General features: G+C 38.5%; 1 protein-coding gene across 3 annotated transcripts in view; it reads left to right on the plus strand.

Annotated features, from left to right (window-relative positions):
* Positions 1-23162, plus strand: part of dclk1a (doublecortin-like kinase 1a) — a 48221-nt gene that overhangs the window by 14887 nt on the left and 10172 nt on the right. The window contains exons 4-7 of one of the 3 annotated variants that reach the window (XM_075487544.1): positions 3006-3105; positions 7629-7736; positions 17855-17949; positions 18053-22667. In XM_075487544.1, coding sequence (XP_075343659.1) covers positions 3006-3105; positions 7629-7736; positions 17855-17949; positions 18053-18097 — 348 coding nt within the window. In that variant the 3' untranslated portion in view covers positions 18098-22667. Of the gene's footprint in view, positions 1-3005; positions 3106-7628; positions 7737-16189; positions 16359-17854; positions 17950-18052; positions 22668-23162 lie in introns of those variants that run through there. The other 2 variants (XM_075487542.1, XM_075487543.1) reach the window with 2 other exon arrangements.

Raw genomic sequence — 23162 nt, forward strand, 5'->3', positions numbered from 1 at the left:
TGGATTCACACCTGTGCGTAGCAGTAGAAATGTTTTGGGGGTTTTTTTTCATTCAATTTTGTACCCCTTTTTTCTCCAAAGATACCTCTGCTCCCTCTGGGCCTCGCTCCATTCCAACTTCCACAGGACTGGTTCTCAGCCTTCATTAACCTTGTAGCACCCACAGTTGCAGATATGCAACAAGCTTTTTATTTATTTACATTATTTATTTACATTATATTTTTATTTTTATTTTTATTTACATTACATAATTTGAATTTTTAAATTTACATACATTATTTACATTCATGTGTAATATTTTTTTACATTACATTTTATGTAAAAATGGGTGGGAATAAACCAATATTTTTGGTTTATTGGCAGTTGCATATCTGCAACTGTGGGTGCTACATGGTTAAGCTTGTCTAAATGTTAATTGTCAAATTTAGTGAGGATGCAGAAAGGGTTTCCTTATGATGTCTATTTGTGCAGGTATCAATTTACAGTAGAAATAAGCAACACCACTGTAGAATCTGATAAATGTGTTAAATGTGTGAGCAAAACAGGAGTGACAATTTGCCCTTTGAGCATTCCTATGAGTATTTACTGGTCATTTACAATCTTCCTCTGGTCTTCTTTTCATTTGCGGTCACCTATTAATAATTTCATTTTCACAGAGCTGAAAACCCAATGCTTCTGATTGTTGAGACAAGATTTAAGCTGCGAAATTTGCAATCAGCTGAGCTTTCAGCGAACTAATTACATTGGAGATGAAATTAGAAGAAATCTTTTTGAGTGCCCAAACGTTTGCTTTGTCCTCATTCTCTCTTCTTTACCACTCGTAACTTATACAAAATTCTGAAACTTATGTTTCATCTTTACTCTTGTACATCTTCTAAATCAGTTTATCATCTATTCACTTTACTACTCACAATGACTGATATTTTTACCCCAAGGTGCCCTATTGCCATGACATTTTTCTGTTGAAGATTAATAACGTGACTGAATGCTCATTATCACGATTAGCAGCTCATTTATTGCTGATCAGCTGTTTTAAGGAATTAACCAAACCAGGCAGCTTAGTTGTTACAAATGTGACGCTAACAGCACTAGCATCTGGATCACAGCCATCTTTCCATAGAAGTGGAGCCGCTCACCCCTGAAAGAATCACAACGCTGTCTGGGGATGTCAGGAAACAAAGCAATATGCACTCTGTTATGAAACTAGAATGTAATTTCCTTTCATGTGTGCTTGTGCAGAGACGTGTCTTTCTTTTGATGTCTGGCCAAATGGGTGTGGACATAGACACACACACAGACAGCAAACGCTAGATTTAGGGTCTAAATGGAAAAGATCCATAAAGGATACGTAAACCACAGATAGTCAGGGGTAGGGTAAAAAAATAAAAATAAAAAAAAACTCTTCATACTGTAGATTTGTATATAGCGAATGTTTATTCACTATTTTTATTTTATTTTATTTTATTTTATTTTATTTTATTTTATTTTATTTTATTTTATTTTATTTTATTTTATTGTTTTCATATCTTTTACTGTATGCTGCTGCAACAAAACAATTTCCCAAATTGGGATGAATAAAGTATTTATCTATCTATCTAGGGTAGGGGGTTTGGGGTGAGATCAGGCGGGGGCCACACGAACAAACACACATACACTGAACAGGCTGTTTCCTGTTGATTGGATATTTTGGTCATAATGCTGTTACATCAACTGTAACTTATTTTGGGGTGTTGATTAGTGGCTAATGGGAAACTGAATAGGTTATTGGATGTTAATTGCCATGGAAATGCAATAACAGATGCTTTGTGTTTATGTGGTAACTCTGGGCGGTGTTAGACCTGCAAGCAGCCTTAATTATAATAGCTCTTAATAGTTTTTTTGGTGGGATATTTGTCACAGTGGATTGATATTGTCTTGTATATTTATGGCTTGGGACTGAAATGTGACGGTTGGCCCGTGGGGTGTGATTAAAGTTCTGTGGGTTGATTATGCAGAGTTTAGATCAGATAAGAAAATAATGAACTGTAGCATACGTCTTACCGTATTTGCCATCATAAGTAATCCATTAGAGCGAGCTTACCAAGTAATAAACTGAGCAGATAGGGTGAACTTTTTAATGCTTTGACTGAAGATTTGTGAATAAGGTGGTTATTCAACCCATGTTTGTGATGTGTAACTGTTTTTAAAATATAACTGTACATTTGGTATTAACTGCACAGTAAGGAGTCTGGCCAAGATTTAATCTGCTATGTATTATTCAACAGTGATCTAACAACTTTTCTCAAATTTGTGTTTCCTGGAAATCCCTTCCCTGGCCCCAGGTTTTAGTCTCCCTGCCAGTCAGATTCACTGTGTTGTCTCAGTCTCTTGTATTTGTTATCCCTTGCTGTGTATATGATACAAGTATTCAGGGACGAAACCCCCTGCTTGCCTCTCTGGGTGTACAGTTTACAATGCTCGTGTGCATCAGCAAATAAGCAAGTGAGCAAGGTCTCATTATGGTCACTGATAGACTGATAAACAGCACAGAGTTGCACATTGGGGACTTGTTGGGTATGCACAGAGAACAAGCATGCACAACCAGGCGCCCTTGGTGTTCTATATCAGTCTTCTTTTTAATTTGCCTTTTTACCCAAGTCCAGGAGGGCAAAAAACAGTTTTCAGAGCATGTGCAATGCAAAGCAGTTTGTGAGTGTTCTCTGTAGTTCGTTGTGTGTTTGTGTAGTTGTCACCACAAGTAAGGAAATTGATCAATATGACTAGAAAGCTGTCCTTTAAAAAAAATTCTAACCCTGCTGGGAAATTGCTTGTTGTTAGAGACTCTCCTTTCCGCGAACAAATGATTGAACAAAACATTCAGCCCCGACTAGCTGAAAGTATTTGTATTTGGCAGCTTAATGTCTGTTTTTGTGTGAGAAGCCTGGAACACCGGTGGAAAAATGTGGTCAACAGATCAGGAAAAATACTAACTCGTTTGTGTATTTACTGTACGTCTTTATTTCTAGGTGTCATGTCTGCAGGACTTCTTCGGAGATGAGGACATTTTTGTGGCGTGTGGACCAGAGAAGTTCCGCTACCAAGACGACTTGATGCTAAATGAAAGTGGTGAGACGACTTTATTGTGACGTTTCGCATCTCCTCCTTCGTTCTGTCCCTTGTGAGCAACACTGTTGAAAAAAATAAAGGCAGAATGCATCTCTAATCAGTTCTGAAATCTGTTTTTATGGTTCAACATTATTCATCACCCATGCTGTGTACACTATAGTGGTTATACACAGTTTATGTAGTATAGTTAGACTGTATATAAAAGATGGACTATAATTTTTTAAGCCTTTAAGATTTCCATTTGGTTGTCTCTTCAAAACCGTGAACACATTTTGAGGAAGTCAGCTAACACTTGTCCTGCCTTGATTAAAAGGGTGCCTCTCTAACTCATAAGTTAATGTAAGGTGTCCCTCCACATTTTGTCAGAGCGCTTGAGAAACCAAATATTTACTTCAAAAAATTAAGTTATCAGAATCCTTTTGAGGGTCTGTTTATCTAATTAACCGAAGAACAAGCTTCACTACAGTGAAGTGAACATTGATGAAAATATAATCTAAAGCCTTTTTGGTGAGAAAAAAATAAAAATAATAAAAAAACATTAACACTTAATGTAAAAGGTGCAATGTAAAGGGGCTTAATTGTCTGGTCAAATATGGGGGGGGGGTTATTGGCTCTGGCTTGGCTCAGCATCAGTGGGAATACGGGACCCAGGTGTACTTGCTTATTGTGGACACTTTTTCTCGATAGAAACACATGTTTACTGACTGTAAAGTCTCATGGAGTCTGAAACTGATAACAACAACCTGTGGACAAAAGGAGTTGTGATAGATTGATTTTAATGTCTCTGAGTCAGCTGGAAGCTCACTCTCTGCCCTGCTGTGTGGGGCCGATGTCTGTAGCCCGGTGGCTAACATCAAATATGATAAACAAGTCTCATTATCTCTGAGCATTTAATGGCATCCCCTTATGTAAAATTTACCCTGAGAGGAAGTCTTAGTTAATGGACTGGTAAGTTGAACCCCACAGAGCACTGAAAATAAACACACCGTTACTGTAAATTGGACAGAAAACCCCATTTAAACACGCCACTTCTCTCTTCTCACTGTCTCTGTCCCCCATGGTCCACTGGGGACACATTCTGTCCTGGCGTCACCCATCTGTGTTTCACTGTCTGTCTCTCCCGTTCCTGGCATTAAGTGCTCATCTGTATTCTTACCCTCTCATCTCTCCTCCTGTCTCCTACACGAATGAGTGTGCACTGGCTTTTGTTCAAAGGCTTATTCAATTTGTTTGTTTCCCTAGTATCCTTTCATCCATAAGTTAATACCCATCCCACCTGGGTCACCATCCTCCACCTCCTTGCCCCTTTTGTCTATGTTCCTCTTTTCCCCTCCCTCTCATCCCCACTCTGGCCAATTATTAGCAAAACATAATACCTAGCTGCTTCCATTTGCCAGTATTTCCCTAGTAACACTCCTCTCTCTTGAGAAAGATCACAAAACAACCTCCTACATACGACAAGGCTTAGATGACCATGCTTCCACCTGAATTGTCACATTGTCAATTGTTGATTATTGATGATTTTCCCCATAAGCAATGGACCATCTATCGCCTCTTAATGTACCTGTGAAATGAAAATTTCATTTAATTCTCATGTCTGGAACAGTATGTGTGAATATAAAGATACAGCAAGCCATCGCGTCCACTGTTATCCCTGCCGTTAGCATCTGCGTTTGTTTTGTGGTGCATCCGCTCAGTATTTCAGATCAGAATGCATCTGGCCAACAAAGCACGAAGCACCGTAAAAGATCCTGCAAATACGCAAAATGTTCCTCTTTCACATTGAGCAGGAAAGAAATTTTATAGTCTAGTTTCCCAAAATTCATTGTCATCCATTGCTACTAACAGCAACAATATTCTTCAAAATACACTACATTATGGGATCCTTAGCAGGTGATCCAATCATCTTAGATACTTAGAAAAGCTTCTGAAAAATTCACTTGTCTCATTTGTTTATGTCACTTTATGTAAAGTGATGTTCATGTTAATTGATGCTCTGAGGAGCTCATAGCAGCTGCTGTTTGTCGTTCTTTTTGAAGAAGATAGTTTGTAATGACCCTTCCCTCATTGAGGAATCTCAACACCAAGTTCCTAAAACTCACTCAAAATACTGTCTTGACTTGACTGAAATGATGAGTTTTTAATGTTCCGACAACTATTGCAGAAGGTATTTCAGTATTACAGTATCACAGTATTCTGTGAACGTTATTTTCAACATTACTATCAGTTACGAGAAATCTTAAAGAAAATAAACCAGAAGTTGTTTTTCTTTTTAAGAAACTTTTTTTCATGAATGACAAAGTATGACAGGAAGTTTGTTTGTTTGTTTGTTTATTTGTTTCAAATCTGTATACAGAATAGAGTTCACAATTAGCTACAACACTGCGATTTGAAAGGGGGATGGAGGAAGCTTTGCTTTTAATATTCCAACCCCTCACTCAACCGCTCACAACAAAACAATCACAAAATTCACAACAAAACAAACATAAAAACTAGGGCTGGGACTTTAGCGCGTTAATTTCGATTAATTAACTACACACATATTAGCGCGTTAAAAAAAATAACACATTTTAATCGCACACTATAATTTATTTTTTTTAAAATACAGACGGATGGAAGCGTCGACAAGAGCGTGGTTGTGTGCAGATTATGCAACAAGGAATTCGCGTATCACCGCAGTATCAAGCCTCAAAAATCACCTCAACGCTAAACATGTAGCAGCTAGCGTGGAAGCTAACGGGGGCCCAACGCAGCTTAACATCCAAGATTCTATATACTGTGTTTTCATGTATTCTACATTCAGATTTCAAATAGGGATATGTTCTGTGTTTGTTGAAATATTGTTGAAAATGTTAATTTTCTAAAGGATAAAGTATATGCGATTAAAATGCGATTAATTTCCTTCCTGTAGTTAACTCGATTAAAAATTTTAATTGAGTCACAGCCCTAATAAAAACACAATTCACTACAATACCTCTCAACACAAACACAGGACAAAGACAGAGACACAGACAGGCCCAGACAAACTCCAACCCTACACCCCTTTCCCCACAGAATATACATGTGCATATACATACATATGTATACACATACACATATATATACATACACACATATACACACATAACATACACAAAAATAAAAAATAAAACTACCAATAGTTAATACAATAGGTTTTTGGGCATCAGTCACTCTCCTCCTGGTATTTCCTCATCACCTTTCTTTTGAACATTATTTTAAACTTTACCAAATTTGTGCAGGTTTTTGTTTCCTCTGTTAGACTGTTCCATAATGTGACTCCCCTCACCGAAATACACCTAAGATTTCAGGGTTGTTCTTACTTTTGGTTGGTATAATTTATTAATTCCCCTTAGTTTGTAATTGTGGTGGGCTTCCCTATCTTGAAATAGGTTTTGAATATTACTAGGAAGAGAATTTTTCGATGCCCTGTACATTATTTGAGCTGTTTTATAATTAATCAAGTCACACAGTTTTAAATTGAAGGTGTTGAGGAAAAGTGTGTTGGTGTGTTCATTATATTTAACATGATGAACAATTCTCATGGCTCGTTTTTGAAGTGTGATTAAAGGTAACAAATTTGTCTTGTTACAGCTTCCCCAGATTTCTATACAATAACTTAAATATGACATTATAAAGGAGTGATATAGTATAAATAAAGCACTTTATTCAAGGGGGAAACTACATCTGTACTCACAAGAGAGATTCTCCGTCTTTTTTTTCTTTTTGTATGTATTTCACATTAAGAAAACATACATGGAAGGCTATGACAATCACGCAGATTATAGTGATAAACTATTAAACTAGAAAAATGTTCACTGTGTAGGTTTATGCATTTATGGCGACAAAGAGGGATGTGATTAGAACACACACATCCCTTTGCTGTTTTTCTCTTTGGCAGGGGACAGGGAGTATGATGTAACACCTCCTCATGGTCTGGCAGACAGAGCAAGAGACAGGAACAGACAGACGGGAACACAGAGAGACAAACAAACAGACAGAGAGACAGTCAGAGTCAGAGCTGTAGACAACTTCACCTCCTCTCAGCATCACTATAATTATCGCCTCTGCCTCGACTTCGGCACAATGTCATCATGTTAATACTCCGTGTTGTACATTAATCATCTTACCACAGCAACTACCACACAAGCAAATAACACATACACACGTGAAGATGAGAACAGGCGCACATGGCAGCCTGAGCAGTCTCCCTTTCCTTCTGGTCTAAAATGTTAATAAACATATAATGAGGCTGGGTTAATGAACAGGAGAGGAGGAAAGGTATAGGGATGAAGGAGGCAGAGCGGCTGTATGAGTACCATCACATGGCTCATTTATCTCAATAATGTATCTGCAAACTATCAGACCTCCGTGATTCAAGCGCAGTGTGCTCCTATTTGTGGTCTTTTGAGACCATTTGACTAGATAAATAAGTAAAATTGAGGGGAATTATGGGTAACAAATATTCCCTGTCAGCTATATGTGTCGTTTTTTTGCGTTTATAGAGTGCCGTATGATGAAGTCGGTGAACTATGGAAAGATGTTGGGCTCTCTGAACCGATCCTCCCCCAGGACTATCATCCAATCACGTCGCAGCAAATCCCCAGCATCTGGTAAGCGGGTACATTTTTTTCTCTTTTTAATGGATTTTAGTTTTGTTCTCCTGCATGTTTTTGTGCATCTTTGCATCCTAATACTTCCTCAGCTGATTGTTCAGTATTTTCTGACTCATTACTTCCATCAGCACCACAGTGGAGGATAAGTAAACAGTGCAATGAAATCAGAGTTCTGCAGAGTGCCTGCTAGTGTGATTGTGTACATTTGCATCTCATTGCATGCAGAATATGAATTCAAATGAGAATGATTTCAAAAGGGAGTGGAGCGAAATGCAAACAGGGGTGAGAGAGGTAAAAAAAAATAGGAAAAAGAGGGGGAGCAGGAGTGAAGATGAGACGGAAAGAGAGAGGGCTGGTGACTCAATCCTGCAGCTCTCAACAAGCTGCTCTTCACCTGACATACTAATGAAATGGCTTACACTCATTTTGTACCTGCTCCAATGTTTGTGCCTGACAACACACCAGGACCAGATGCAGCTGTTGCTCCAATCCTGGTGTGTGCCAAACACTCGGCAAGGGCTTGATGATTAGTTTCAGCTTTAACAAATGTCAGTTCGGTCTTTTTCCTGATTGCAAAGCTTGAGCTTCAGCTGTGTGTGAGACATCTATACATATGCAACAGTGCACATAACTTTTCATTTTCATTGTAATTATTTAGTTATCGGACTTTACAGAGCGCTATTGTTTTCGATGGGTGATGCAACACAAAGAAATTCACCGTTTGAGCACCAGAACAGGTAGAGATGCATTTAGTAAAGATCCTGATGATGCAAATTGAAGAGCAAAACAATTCTTTCACGTTTGTCTGGAGGACAGAATGAGGGAGAGTATGAAAGACGGAGCATAGGTACTGCTTGGGTGAGAAGAGCAGGTTCTTGATGTTGATGACATGACAACTTCGGGGAAAAGGTTATGAAAGTGAGTCATACACTATCTGATCTTCCTGGCAGCAGTGAGTCTGAAATGAAGGTGAATACAAAAGTGTGTGCGAGACAGCACCCCGAAGACATCAATAGAAGAGAAAACGAATCAGGGGTGGGATGGGGGAACTGACTCGTCTTTGTTGCTATGGAAATGTAGCACAGTAAGAGCATGTAGCTACAGACACAATAGCTTGTAACACCCATATATGGCAGCGACTTCCTGTGAAATGGCCCGCAGTGAAGAGCAGAGCTGACTGACGCTCAGGCCCCCCGGAACCCTGAGTCAGACCAATACTGCCATTTCTCTTTTTAGAAATGTTTCCCTTCTAGCGCTACTTAACATCATCTATTGCCCCTGTGTTGCTGTTGACTGTTTTGTATTGTCTTCTTACAATGTTGTCTATTTAAAATAGAGGAGTTAGGAGCGAAGCCACAGCAGGAAAATAACCGATGTATCTGTTGTTTGACGCTTAGAGATCTCTGTTAGTTTTTCCCTCTCTTATTTATTATTATCTTTTTTTCCACCATCTTTGTTGGACAATTTGACCTGATGCAGTCTTTGTGCTGTGTTGCGGTGCTCATTCCATTATTGATGTGTATGATTATACATCAATAATGGAATGGAATCCAAACTCACCACTGTTTTTAAAAAAAAAAAAAAAAAAAAGGTTTGAAACCAAGGTAGCTGAATTTCACCTCATATCAACAAGGCACATTTACTTGAAATGTGGATTTGTGAATGTTTTTCAGAGTTTGCATCTTCTTGTGGAACATGAAATGCAGTTTTCTCATCTTACTCCTTCTATGAATTGGCTGTGTGATATCAGTAGTAAATTTACTGGTGATATATCTTCTATTGATGTATTTGCTGACAGACTTTACAGTACTGACAAGAAAACTATAGTTTTTCCAACTCTAATAATTCTGTAGAATAATGTATTTGCGTATCTAAAAACAGACTGAAGTGGTCTAAAATTCCAGTTGAATGTTACACATCAGAGGACAAAAAGCTATTTCTAGATCTGTTGTATCATTTCTCATCTACACTGCCTGAGCTCTATAATGAACTCGGTTGGCTTTAAACCTCACACCAGGTCTTCAGGTCTTATGAAAACAGCTTTGAAGTCCCATCTTAATTTTCTCTTCAGCCAACACAGACCTAAAATAATTCAGTCTAATAAGCCAGACCAAAAGCGCTGCACAGAGCAGATGTGAAGTGTGAATTTATCTCTGAGACGGAGACTGTGAGGGCAAAAGTGTGTATCGGAAACACGTGTGCTGTCAAACACCACCTGGTTCCCTCAGTGGGCAAGTTTGCAGCTGAGACCTGGACACCGCTGAAGAGGTGTGCGTAAGGGCAGACGAACAGAGGAAAGGATGTTGCTCATGCTCTCATACTCACAGTCAATGCCATCCGAAGGTGTTGCATTGTGAAATTGAAAGAAAAGAGAACCTGAATGTTTACTGGGAAAATTTTCATGGCCCGCCTAGTATCAGATTTTGTGATACTGATTAAAATACACATTTGTCCATATTTTTTTTTTGTAACTGAAAAGAAGACATTCAAAGCTATCTAAATGTGTAATTAATGTGTAGATAATCCAACAATCCCCATTCCAGCTGATACAGACATTTTCAGTCAGTGGTAGCTGTCATCATTAGGTTGAGAATGTCAGTGTTGTACTGTCACAGCATTTTTGGGGCTTTATTGTGACAATTTATTTTTCTGTTGACAAAAATCTTTTTATTCTGTCATATGATTGTGCTGGCTCTTGGACACAAATTTGACCTTTAGATAGTTAAAAAGAATCATTCTGATTCACTACTTTTCATGAAACTGCTGTAAAGAGGTTTGCACCAGTTTTATTCAGCATATAGTCCCTATTTGAAAGCTGGCGAATGTAGGAATAATGTTGTATACTTGAAGCCTCTCCTGTCCAACAGGACTTTTTATGCTTGATTTAGTTTAAAGATTCACCTAAAACTTACCCTCATAGTTAGGTTCAAGAATTAAAACTCAATTGGTTACATTTAAGAAAATAAAACGACTCCTTTCACAGTGTTTACCATATATATATATATATATATATATGGAAGTTTCCTTTCACAGTCCCTCTGTATCTGCAGAAGACACAAAGGTTTTCAGGCGTGAAAGTGATCATCCATGGAAATCCATCATGTGTGGTGCAAAGCAAACAAAAACACACAACTCGTATTACTCTGCGTGAATACATTGATCTTTGTTTGTGCCTATTTCATGTTTTGCCAAGAGACTAGGCTGCACAATACATTCACAGTTATCTATTGTGTTCTTTTGTACGCAGTGAGACAGTGAGAAGTGCATAAAAACATTTGTGAGTGTTGCATATTTCATCATTTATTTACTCTGTTAGGATCAACTGATGTGATATAGATGAAACAATTCTATTGTGGATAGCTCTCAAAAGCAGTCAGATGAGGGAACAAAAAGAACTGTGAAACTTTTTTGTCTGTGCGTTGCATCGTTTGTGACGGCTGAGACAAACACGTTTTACCATCTGCTGTGTTTCAAAAACAATAGACTTCTGAGAAATCCGCTCAATCCATTCAGAGTTGCCGTAATAACAAGCAGCTCTTCTGGGTGCTTCCAAGCGAAAGTGTAATTTAGTTCTCCCTCCTCTTTCTTACTGAGGAAGATCAAAGCTTAGAAACCTATGTGTTGTATGGTTGTTAGGTGAATAATAGTGAAAGGACCACGACTAATGAGCCATAATTAAAAAAGTTAAATGATTTGATATGAGCAAGGAACATCAGAGTAAGAGAAAATCTGGGAAAAGGCATATTTTTATGTAATCCATTTCACATGACAGAAATGTCAGGTATTCCCTCACATATTGTGGAGTATTGATTTGGCATTTGTCCATCAGTCATGTGTGGGTTGGCTGTTGTGTGTCAGCCTGACTTTGTCTGACTTCATTCTTAGATGATGTCACATCCCCAGCTGAGTTTTCATATAAACTCAGACCCAAAATAATGTGTGAAAACAATTTGCAAGCATAGTTTCTTTCCCCGTTTTGCCATCTGTCTCTCTGCCGATGCCTCTTGTCTGCTAAAATTAACAGGGAAGTGTAGATGGTGTCAGCGAGCATCACTCCGATACTTTGCGGTCTCACCTTTTTGTCACAAGCAACTCTGCATGATTGGCGAGACTCTGTTGTGAAGTGTGTGCGACAGCTGACCCACAAATAGATTAAATCCAATATGTCTCCAGAGGATCCACTGCTGGCAGAGGCTGTTTCTGAACTGTGAACACATGATGCCTGCTGCTTTCGCCTCTTTTCTTGCTTCTCCTTTGTAGTGTTGATGGCTGATTTTGCTCATGATGTGTTTTGTAGCACATAAAAACGTAATATTGACATGATGAAAGTCTGTGCACTATTTTAGACATGAAGCTGATGCATTTTTTCTCTCCTTAAATCAAAAATCAAATCAAATGTATTTATATAGCACATTTCATGTACAAACAATTCAAAGTGCTTTATATAAAATAAAAGCATTGCAGCCTTATGATTAATGGCATTCTTGGAAGGGGCATGATGCAGACTCTTGGTCTGAAAAGTTTAGCCAATGTGAAAGTGCCTTAAATCCAGTCTTTCTAATGGCAAACCAAGGGGGGACTCCTCTAGTTGCAAAAAAAACCCCAAACATCATAATGTCTAAAGATCATTGAGTAAATGACTCTACTTCTCAACTCAACTCAACCCAACTCAAACTTTATTTATAGAGCACATTTAAAAAACAACCGAGGTTGACCAAAGTGCTGATTTATTTATTACCTACCTTTTATTACTGTTCTGGAAAACAGTTTATTGTCTCAATCACAGTTTTCTATCCCGAGGCTTCAGATTGGTTTTCTACAGTCCCTTTTAGAATAAAGTAGACATAGCAGGGTGTGTTTTAGATTGTGGCTACCTTATAACTGACAGCTTGCCTCTGTGTGAATGTGGTGTCCTTAGTTTCTTAGATCCATCACTTATTTGTCAAGAGTGGTTTATAAAAACAAACAGGCAAAAAAAAAACGAAAAACAACATGACAACAGCCAGAACGCCAAACATAAAGCTTCAAAACCGCTGTTCACGGACAAAAAATATGACTTCATTATTGCTTTATACTTCTTTTAGATGCAGTCCATGTGACAGTTTTGACTTTGCCTTTAGCCTCACCATAAGCTAAAGTCAAATAAGGAAAAAAAAAAGTTATATAACTTAGTATTTCCTCTGGCATCATCAGGTCAAACTCTAAATTTGTCCAATGACATTCCCGTCAGCCTGAGTTGGTCTTTGTGTTACGCATTGGTGCGTTTTACAGCCTCAGACAGCTGGCTGTACACTCTTGTTTTCTGCATTTGTATTGAAAATAGTTGAGCTGACTCATGATTGTCTCTTTTACTACATATAAAAGAATAATTTAACTAAAAATAGTAGAATTCCCCTCAGGCAGATCCAAGCCCAATTTTAGCTGCGTATCTACTCTATAAGATGATCCACACTCACTCTGAGGCCATGAGTCTGTTTTTTTAGTCTGCTTTTGATATTTCTATCAGAGTATTATTGCCGTTATCTACCAGCACGTCACAAAAGTAAAGACAGGCATGTATTATATGTTTATGTTTTCCATATTCAGCGTTGTTTGTGGCTCTCTTGTGAAGTTTTGTTTTGCAATCAATGAAAATAAATTAAATTCAATTAAATGAGAAAAAAAAAAAAAAGCTTCATTTACCCAAATGGGAAATCGTATAGATCATCACAATCATCACACATACAGGAGAATAATCCGTTTTTACCAGCCTGGTAATATGGTACAATGGGAAACAGGCAAAAAAAAAAAAAATCATTTAATTTTTTTCTGATGAACTTGTAATTAAATTAAAAAAAAAAAAATAATTGTGAGTGCTCATTTGCCGGTGAGGCTGAAAAATAAGAATAGTAACATGCAGTGGACATGTGAATGTATGTTTTAAGGCAAGCTGTGACGTTTTCTCAGCCCTTTTCCACACAGGTTTTGTGTTCAGCCCACCATTTTGATCTGAAAGAAATGATTTAAATTGGGCAAAAGTTCAGTTCTTATTATCCAGTATTTTGTCTTAGTTCCATTTAAATGAGTTTAAGTTTTAAATGAGGCCTACACTGTTTCACTGCAGTGTGCTAGTTTCTGCAGTTTTATTTCAGATTGCCTCATTTTCAGGATTTCTTTTTCAGAACTCAGTGATGGCCTCTCAGTTCTCCTTAGCCAGCTTGCTATTGATTGAACAGCTTTAATCTTTTTTATAGCTAATAATAATGTTAAAAGTTGCAATGCAGAAAAAAATAACAATGATTGGACTACATCTTATTATAACTGGCATGATACACCTGGGGTAGCTGGAATTCGGGAAGAAGAGCTGCTGTCCGAAGGTCGCGTGGCTTGAAGTGTAAATCTGCTGTGAGTGGTCAACACAATGTGAAGAGCACCATATAAATGCTGCCCAATTACCTCGTTTCTTTAAATCTACAATGTGAATATTATTGGCTTCTTAACATATAGATTTAAGGCGGGAAAAATTCATCTGTGCCCCTTGTGCACGTTGTTTTTTTATCAGCTGCAATAACTTAGATTCATATAAATAGTTTAAACTAGAAAGGATACTAAATGACAAGTAGAAACCTCTCAGCAGTCAGATTCTTTATGATTAATTTCAGGGTAATCATTCTCACCAGTGGATTTGTTTGTTTAGCCACTCAAAGGCTACACAAACATGCGAAAAAAGGCTTTATGTAACTGCAGCTCTTGTTTAATTTTACCTTTTCAAACGGCATTTGGAGAACATTCTGTGACTGGTAATTTGACTTTTTTTTTGTAAAACACTGACAAAATGGCATTCCATGGTAATTTCCAGCTTCCTCGTCTCTCTCTTTATTTTTTCTTTTTACTTTGACAAGCCAGTTCTGTGCTTCTTTGTCCGCTTGCAGAATATGTAGGTTTCACACATTAGGCTGTGTCACACTCCAACACCTAGAATGTTTTACACCTGAGCTTATTTTTCCCCATGTTGCATTTATATACCAGTTATGGTGGCAACCCTGATAGTGTGCAGCCATACGTATGTAGAAAGTAAAAAGTGTACACATTAAGCATATTAAATAGGGAAATAATAGGCAAAGTAGCCCTGCTTTTTCCAACTAGAACACCGACTCAATAACTGTCAATCAGGAATGCCTTAAAAGCTATTGATTAGCTGTACTGGGTATGACTAAGCCTAACAAAACATTTGTGAGTGAAGGTGTGGGTGAACCACTACTAGAAACAACACTCAGCTTTTAAACTAAATGAAATGGCATTACGGGGCATTCGTAAACAATGTATGTATGACAACACATACTGTGTTATTTTCAACATATGAATTCTGGACTTCCCTGTAGGATCAGACTTGCAGTTGTGTACAGTTTCCTGTTCACACATGAACTAAACAACATGGAAATATGCCACAGTGATGTCTAGATAGAAAGCATAGGAGGCAGAACATGATACAAAAAGCCTCCCTCAGAAATTGTTTTGTTTGCAGCCTTTCTAGGATAAGTGACAGGGCTATATCTTATCTATAATGATGTCTGATATTTTTGTGAATACCAGCACATGTATGTATATTGCAACTACTCAAGTGTAAAGTAACCTGTACTGCAAGCAGCAAACATCTGAACAAACTTTTGCTTGCTGTAATGACACGTAGGCCCAGTCACATATTACCTGCACTTTGCAGGGAGCTGAAAATCTGCACGTGTGCATGTCTAAAAAAATTGTCGGGGCTGCATGTGATTTTTTATTTTTTATCTCTCTCTGTTTAACACAGTAAGTGAGAAAAAAAAGCCTGATCGCTCCAGTTTTTGTGGCATTGCAGTCAGATTGTTATCTTGCTCAACAGCAGATCTCTCTCTGTGTGAATGTTGGTGACTGAATCTGGAGAGAAAATTTTCCGTTGTTTGGCAGCAAGTCAAAGCAGTTTACATCCAGTAATATGGGAGTTTGTGTTCAGTTCTCACTCATCATCTGATATGTGGACAGCAGAATTCAGACTCTTGATGGATCTCTTCTAAATTAGACACCTTTTCGCATGAAACTGTCAAGTTGGTTTGAAAATAACATAACATGACCTCTAGGTTTCTTTCTAGAACTATAATAAATCTGGTGAGTATGTTGCTTTGGGTGGAATTTCTGTTCAATAATATCAGTTTAATTTTTTTTAAGCTTTTTGGACAGGGCCCACGATGGCCTTTAAAGTCCACCCTGACCGCTTCAGTCTCCTCGAATTACTCATTCTATTTTTTGGATTCGTGCTTACATAATCCACATTATTTAAGTCAGCACTCATCTGCCCTCCCAATTTCACTTGCAGATCAAATCTCGACATTTGTTCTTTGGCATGGATCAGAGAAGCCACCGTCCAAATTATTAAAATTCTGCATGCATTTTTTTTTTTTTTTTTCTGTCTCTTCCTCTGACGGCGCGCGTCAGAGTTTGCGCAAGCAGCCTCTCCGCCTCTCTGTGTAGTACAGCGCTGCTCAGTCTCCCATTCACCACAGTTTACTACCACACTCAGACAGAACGCTTACAAAGGTGCTGCTCTTCTCTTTTCGCCGTTTAGGATTAACACTGTGCTTTTCATCATGCTGGAAGTGGAAGGTAGGAGCCCTCATGACGGCTTTTATGATGCGTTTTCGCACAAATCTTCGCACCAAATTTTATGCGGGTGGTTTTTTGTTTCGCCGGTTACCACGGATATATGACCTTGACAAAGAAAGCGACTTTACCGAAGTGTGATACTGTGATTTTCTATTAAGTATTCAGATAGATGTCTGAGTCGTTCATGCTTATCCCTGTATTATTGGGAGGAGTGTCTCTTTGTGTGCGTAACGCTGGAGCTGAATTTTATCAATGAAGATGTTCTGGGAGGGCTTTCACAACAACACATATATATTTCATTTTTCATAGGAGAAAATTTAAGAAAGAAAAACTTTGCGTTAAAAGATGGGAACCCTCGCCGTGTTTTATCTCCTTTTGTCTTGAGTAGTTTAGAAATTTCTTTGATCTCGACAGAAAATAAGCTTTCACTTATCTGCTGCATCAAGACTCTGAAGCTGTATTAAGGTGAACAACAGAGATAAAGTAGTGTTTGCTCACGGAAATCCTTAAGGTTAATACAAACCAAGGCTTGAAGATTGAAAGCCGAAGAAAAGCCCTGGGTAGTGGCAGGGAATAAGCTTGTACTGATCTGCTGCATCAAGATGAATTCAATCTGATAATGTATTACTGTTTACATCCAGCAATCCTTCAGGCTGTGACTTATGGAATACATGCCTCAGAGATGGAAGTAAAAGAAATTAAGTAAAAAGCCAGGGAAGTGGCAGAGAAAAATGAATCTAGTGATGGTTTTTTTTCTTTTGTCCTAAAGGTAAACTTGTCTTCCTCCTGTCGGACTCGCTGTTGGAGTGGAATACATTGTTGTTTCCCATTTTGTTTTTGCTCCAATCAATGTTTTGTTGCCAAGAAACAACAACTCATGTTCTCAGTATGATGGAAGACGGTCTAATGATTTGCGGCAGGGGAAAGATGCCATTGGGCTTTTTCTTTTGCCTGACCACACGCAGGATTTGGATGTAGTGTTGATTAATGTCATGTTCGGGTTTAATGAGAGGATGCCCCTTTTTTTTTTTTTTTTTTTTTTTTTTTTTTGCTGTGCTGCATCTGAAAAAGTACACTACGTCCAGATCATAAGTGCACAGAATATGTGGTTAAAATGAGGACAGCCTGGTGTTGTGTGTTGACTTCCAGTAATGCATTTAAAGCCTGGAACATCTTCAATGTAACTGGAGAGTTTCAGGGACAGTTAAAGCAACAGGCTTTGTATTTTTGGCTAAAGAAAAGAAAGACTGGAGTGGATTTTAGTGTTCTTTTATTTCTTCCTCACACCACCTCTTGTCATCCTCCACCTCTTCCTCCCACTCTGCCTCATTCATGTGAATGGATAGATGCTGAGGGCGGAAGTGTGGGCTGCGGATACGCACTAATATAACTGTTCTGGAAAACATGAGCTCACATTTATAGGACCATCCATTTGAATATTTCTTATTCGGTCTCATCTCATGTGCTACATTTCCCCTTTCATTTTCTCCCTCCAGTGAATGGGATGCCGGCCAGTCAGATGTCATCTCCTCATTCGGGAAAATCTCCCTGCCCCTCCCCGACCAGCCCAGGCAGCCTCAGCCGACGCCGGGTAAGACTAGAATATGCAACTACACACGTGCAATTACACATAAATGATCCGCCCGTAGCCTTAGTGACACTAAATCCACAACACATTGCTTCTATGTTCTCAGGAAAAGGACAAAGCCATCTCTGAGCATAGGCCGACAACATCTTAGTCGCTAGAAAACGAAGAAACCACTACATCCCAACATCTTTAGTGTCTCAGAACAGGGCAAGGCAGCAACTTTTGACCTCATCCGGTGCTGCTCTGGGATTCCAAGAATGCAAGACTTGTGTTAGGATCCGTGTTAATAGTTTAAAAACACTGCTATTGCATTTCCGTAATGCTGACCCTTAGCTCTTTGTTCCTTACGGTGAACTTTATCTGCAAGTGAAAGCTCTGTAATAAATAACACTGACTTATAGAGATCTCCTGATCTACGAGTCAGCAGTTTGTGCAATATCTGATCTAAAGATGAGACTGACTAAAGTCATGTCATTTTGTACAGGTCTCTTTGTGCAACTGGTTTAGAATCACATTTTATACTAGTACAGTTGGTTATTTCAGCTATTTTTCTTTATGTCAAGTTTTCTGTCATTGATCTCAACTCGGGGGGGAAAAAAAAGAAAAAAACAACTCCTGTACAAACCCCTAAACTAAGAATTATAAACTAAGTTCAGGGTGATACAGCAACCACTATGTTCACAATGCAAATTGTATTTAGATTGGGACAAAACAGAGCAGGAGCATGCAACTCAAAGGGAAAATCTTGAATCCCACATTTTACTCTTCCTGAGTTCATCTGGAGGGTGGTGTGTGTTTCTGGATGTGCACGGATGTGTGTGTGTGTTAAAGATCAAAGTATTTGCTAATCCAGTCCTTGGCAGGGATGATGGGGAGCTTTGAGTACCAGCTTCAATCCTAATCAGATTTTTCTCAGAGAAGCATTTTAATTTGTAAGAATTTGTTAGTTCCCTCTGCCTCCTCAACAAGCTCTCACACTGAGTTCCCCTCTCACTCTTACAGTGTGCAGACACAGGGGTATCTAGCAAGTAAAGTGTTTATGAGCCCCCACATGCATATCTCATATGTTTTTTCTTATGCAATCCAAGTGAAACCTGCTGCAGACTTTACAGCAGGAATGCAACTATGGTTTACTTTTGAAGTCCTGATGGACATTCTTTTGAGCTATGCTTGAAGCAGGTGGAAGAAACATGTGAGTTACAGACAAGAGTTTTCTGAGCCTGCTAAGCTCAGGAAATATAAAGACTTGTGGAAAAAAAATTAGCACACTGCAATGTCCAATCCAATTGTGAAAGCTGTTCCCACTTCGGGGTGAGCTTGTAAACACACAATTCACGAACGAGCGTTGCACATTCTCTGTGTCTCTATCAACGCAGCCTTCGGTGTTAACAGCTTCGACTTGACACTGACACTTCTTATTTGAAGAGCCTTGGCTGCAATTATAGGATATGGGTCATCTTGACTCCTCATAGACAACCTATACCCCAAATTCCATGACAGTAGTTATGTACTATAGCTGTATGTTGCTGTAGACACAGCATTTTTTCCTCGAGAAGAAAAAGCAAGAAATTGCAGTCAATATGTTTTAATAGGTCACATAAATAATTGATTGATTTGTGAATAATTTCTGTACATAGATGAGTGTTTGTGGCTGACCGTATACAGTAAATTCAACCCAACATAAAGACTAGTAAACTCACGCTTGTGCTAAATTTGATGATCTAGTAATAGATGGTGAAGGCTCTGGCCCTCTGGCTTCTGAAGCCATTAGTGGTTAGTATTGCATTGATGCGATATGAAGGTCAGCCTGGGCCGCAGGAACAGATCAGATTTAGGTTGCAGCCAGTGAGAAGTGAACAGGGTACCATATAGCTTCGACATCTGTTTGGAACTGGGTCACCATAAATGACAGGGTGAAGAGGAAACAGCTTGGCACAAGCGCACATTTATGAACTCTCTTCTCTCTGAAGGGGTAAATGGGTAAACTTGCTTTATATAGACAATCTCTATGCTCTTATTCCTTACACTCAAGTGTGAGTTTCAGAGGAAGATGTTTCGAGAAACTATGGATGTGTAAGATCTTAGAGCCCAGTGTCACTCAAGTCACAGAGATGTTTTTGTAGGAATGTGCAGGGTCTTGAAAATGTGTATTTTACACCTACCCTCTTTCTCCAACTGTAACCAAGTTGTTTTGGACATAGTAAAACGAATGGAAAACAATTAGTTTCACGCTTAAGTGAAACCTACACCAAGGTCTGGTGACTTTTAATCCAGTGCCACCCCTCCAAACTTGTTTGTGGACCGATCACATACATAGTTGTGTATGTCGTTGGAGAATTTGCTGAGAGGCGAATGAGATTCAATATTTTGGAAACGTAACTGACAACATATCAGTTAGGTGAGTGTTTTCTTTAGAGAGGTGGGCTAATTACATGTAATGAGAAAAAATTTAAAGACCTCTTCAAATTCCACACCACTGCTAATGTTTTTGTCACCCTTGTCTCTTCTCATCAGATGTCAGCCACCACAAATTAGGGTTGTGCAATTCCCTGATACGTGGGTAAATTCAAGCCCTGCACATCGCAAGTTGAGAGTATATTTCTTAAAGGGAGATTATTCCAGGCTTTGCACTCACTGACACTCAAACTGAAACCTGCAGTAGCTTGACTAGGAGGAGGGGAGGAAGCTTCACAGTCCATTATCTCTGCTCTCCACTCTGCAGCTTCACACTCTTTAGACATATTACGATGTAATTCTCCTCCACTTCTTACTTTTCCATCCACCCTGTGAGCGATTCCCTCTTCCAGTTTCACTCCAAGCCGTTCTCTCTCACTCACACTCACACCCATCCCCCTTTCACAGGCCCACATGAAGAAGCATTAACTTTGCTGTGTGAAATTGCATTCCATAATTTTCCTTGTAGATTAATTCTAAACTTATTTTCAAAGTAGGCCCCGACTTCAGGACACTATTGGCACACCCTCAGTCCTTTCCTGTAACCTCTGTTGTAAATATGCATTCATCTTAAATATGTAGTTTGATAACACACACCAATCCTTCTGTTGTTATGCTTGTTGCGCAAGGGAGTAGTTTTTCAGATCTTAAAGGCATAACTCAGTCTAACCAAACCATGACTCCCACAAACAATGAGCCTGAATTTTAACATCCACTAATATATACATAGAGTTTAAAAAGGCTGCACTCTTCATGCCATTTCAGCTAATGCAATGCGGAAAGCAACCAAAAATGTGTTTAAACTAGTATGATGAAAGTTATATGAAACAAATTAACATTTTATAAGCCATATAGTCTCAGTAACCTAGTGTTGCGAGTCCTACATTTAAACAGTTCACATCACTGGACTCTGCGTTTAAATACTTAGAGGCACTTTGCCGCCTGAAGTAGTTTTCTTGAGACTATTACAGCCTTTTTCCCTCGAGCTGAAAAAGCAGACATCCCGTCTTTTTCCTTTCCCCTGTCACGCCTGCATAGTTTTAATCGCTTGCGTGTTCACATATGCTTCAGAACAAACGCTTTTCTGCATGAAATCAGCATTTTGTGCAAGGGCAGGTTGGCGCTCACGCTGTGTGTTTGACACATTCTGCGCACACTGTGACCCATTTTTATGAATTGCTAACAGAAGCATGAAAGAGGGTTAGTTGAGAGTTTGCATTCAGTCATCCAACCTCTCTTTTTTACATTTTGACCTCTTTTGGTTATTTAAAGGCGACTTGCCTGACAAATAGCAGCACGTTTTCTGTGCAGATTTTCCTTTTATATTTCAACTGAAACAAACACATAAAATCATAAATTGGTTATAATAAGAAGCACATACAGATTAATTCAACGAGCCAGCGAGGTCCCGACTTTCTGAAAAAAACCAAAGCAGGGGAAATTAATGTTTTTTTTTAAATCAACAGAAATCTTGACAGATTAAAGGCCAGACAAAGTGTTACAGAAGCTGTGACACTGTCAGGTGGCTGTTTGTGTGAGTGTATATGAAAAAAAGAGAGCGCTACTTAATATTGCATCACCTTCACCCTCCTTCCACTGTTAAGTCCATCATATTCTCAATCAGTTGAATTGCATGCTCCATCTCTCTTTTAATATCGTTCATTTTTTTGTGTGTTGAGTGATTCATTATTAAATTATTTGTGTGTGTGCGTTTGTGTGCGTTTATTTGTGAGGGACAGAAAGCGCGAAAGAAAGTGTGCGTTATGAACTTGTAATACTGTCTCATTCATCCATGTGAGTGTGCTTTCACTAAAGAATGTATTTGTTCTTTTTTGCTGTATTATATTTCTTATTTCATGTTGTGTTAATGTCATTAGATGGCTTGTCTAATCTTGTTTCTGTGATGCCAAAAAGACTGGCTGCACCATATGAGGAAACAGTCGTAGTTTAAAATGTCAAGTTTTGAAAATGGTCCTTTTGAATATTTTATTAATTCAAACTATGTGTAAAAATGAGTGAAATCGGTTCATGTTCACGTCTTCAATGCATCTAAAAAAAAATCCTATTTTTACAGAGGGATTCAAAATATTTATATACATAAATATTTTTCGGTGCAATTTGCATTGATGATCTTGTTCGTCGACATAATGTGTTTTTTGTCATATGAGGCTGCCAGCTCTTCTTGGCTCATTTGTTTATGTTTATGTTTTCTTCACTAAATGTATTAATTTCCATTTGTTGAAGTCATTAAATCAAGTGTCATTTCATTTTTATTTTGTGGTCTTTCTTCTTTGCTCCTCGTGTTCTTTGTGTTTCCTCATGATTAGGATGATTATGAAGATGATGATTACCCTCGCATTTATTAGCAGCTCTGCGTTGCTAAACTTACTTTTGTGCTCAGAAGATCAGAACAGCTATCATAGCACAAACACAGGCTCAGAGGTGCAGTTATCTCCCCGGCCTCCAATACAGTCTGAAAGCGGTCCATGAAACTCTCGTGAATCATAGACTATTTGTGTTCTTAGACTCAAATAATCTCGTGGCTTTACTGTTACAAAGGTATGTTTACCAGTTTTAAAATACAAAAAGAGAAAATCTTTATTTGGAGGTTAGGCAGGTGATGGTTGAGTTTCACATAAACATGCTCGTGTCCCTTCCCGTCCAATACATTTTATTTAGTCTTAAACCCTTTTCATTCATCATACTTTCGCTTTCACTTGCTGTTTGGTTAAGTTTAGGCACTAAAAACCACTTGAGTAAGG

Source organism: Odontesthes bonariensis, chromosome 16 (genome assembly GCF_027942865.1).
Source record: "Odontesthes bonariensis isolate fOdoBon6 chromosome 16, fOdoBon6.hap1, whole genome shotgun sequence".
NCBI lineage: Eukaryota > Metazoa > Chordata > Actinopteri > Atheriniformes > Atherinopsidae > Odontesthes > Odontesthes bonariensis.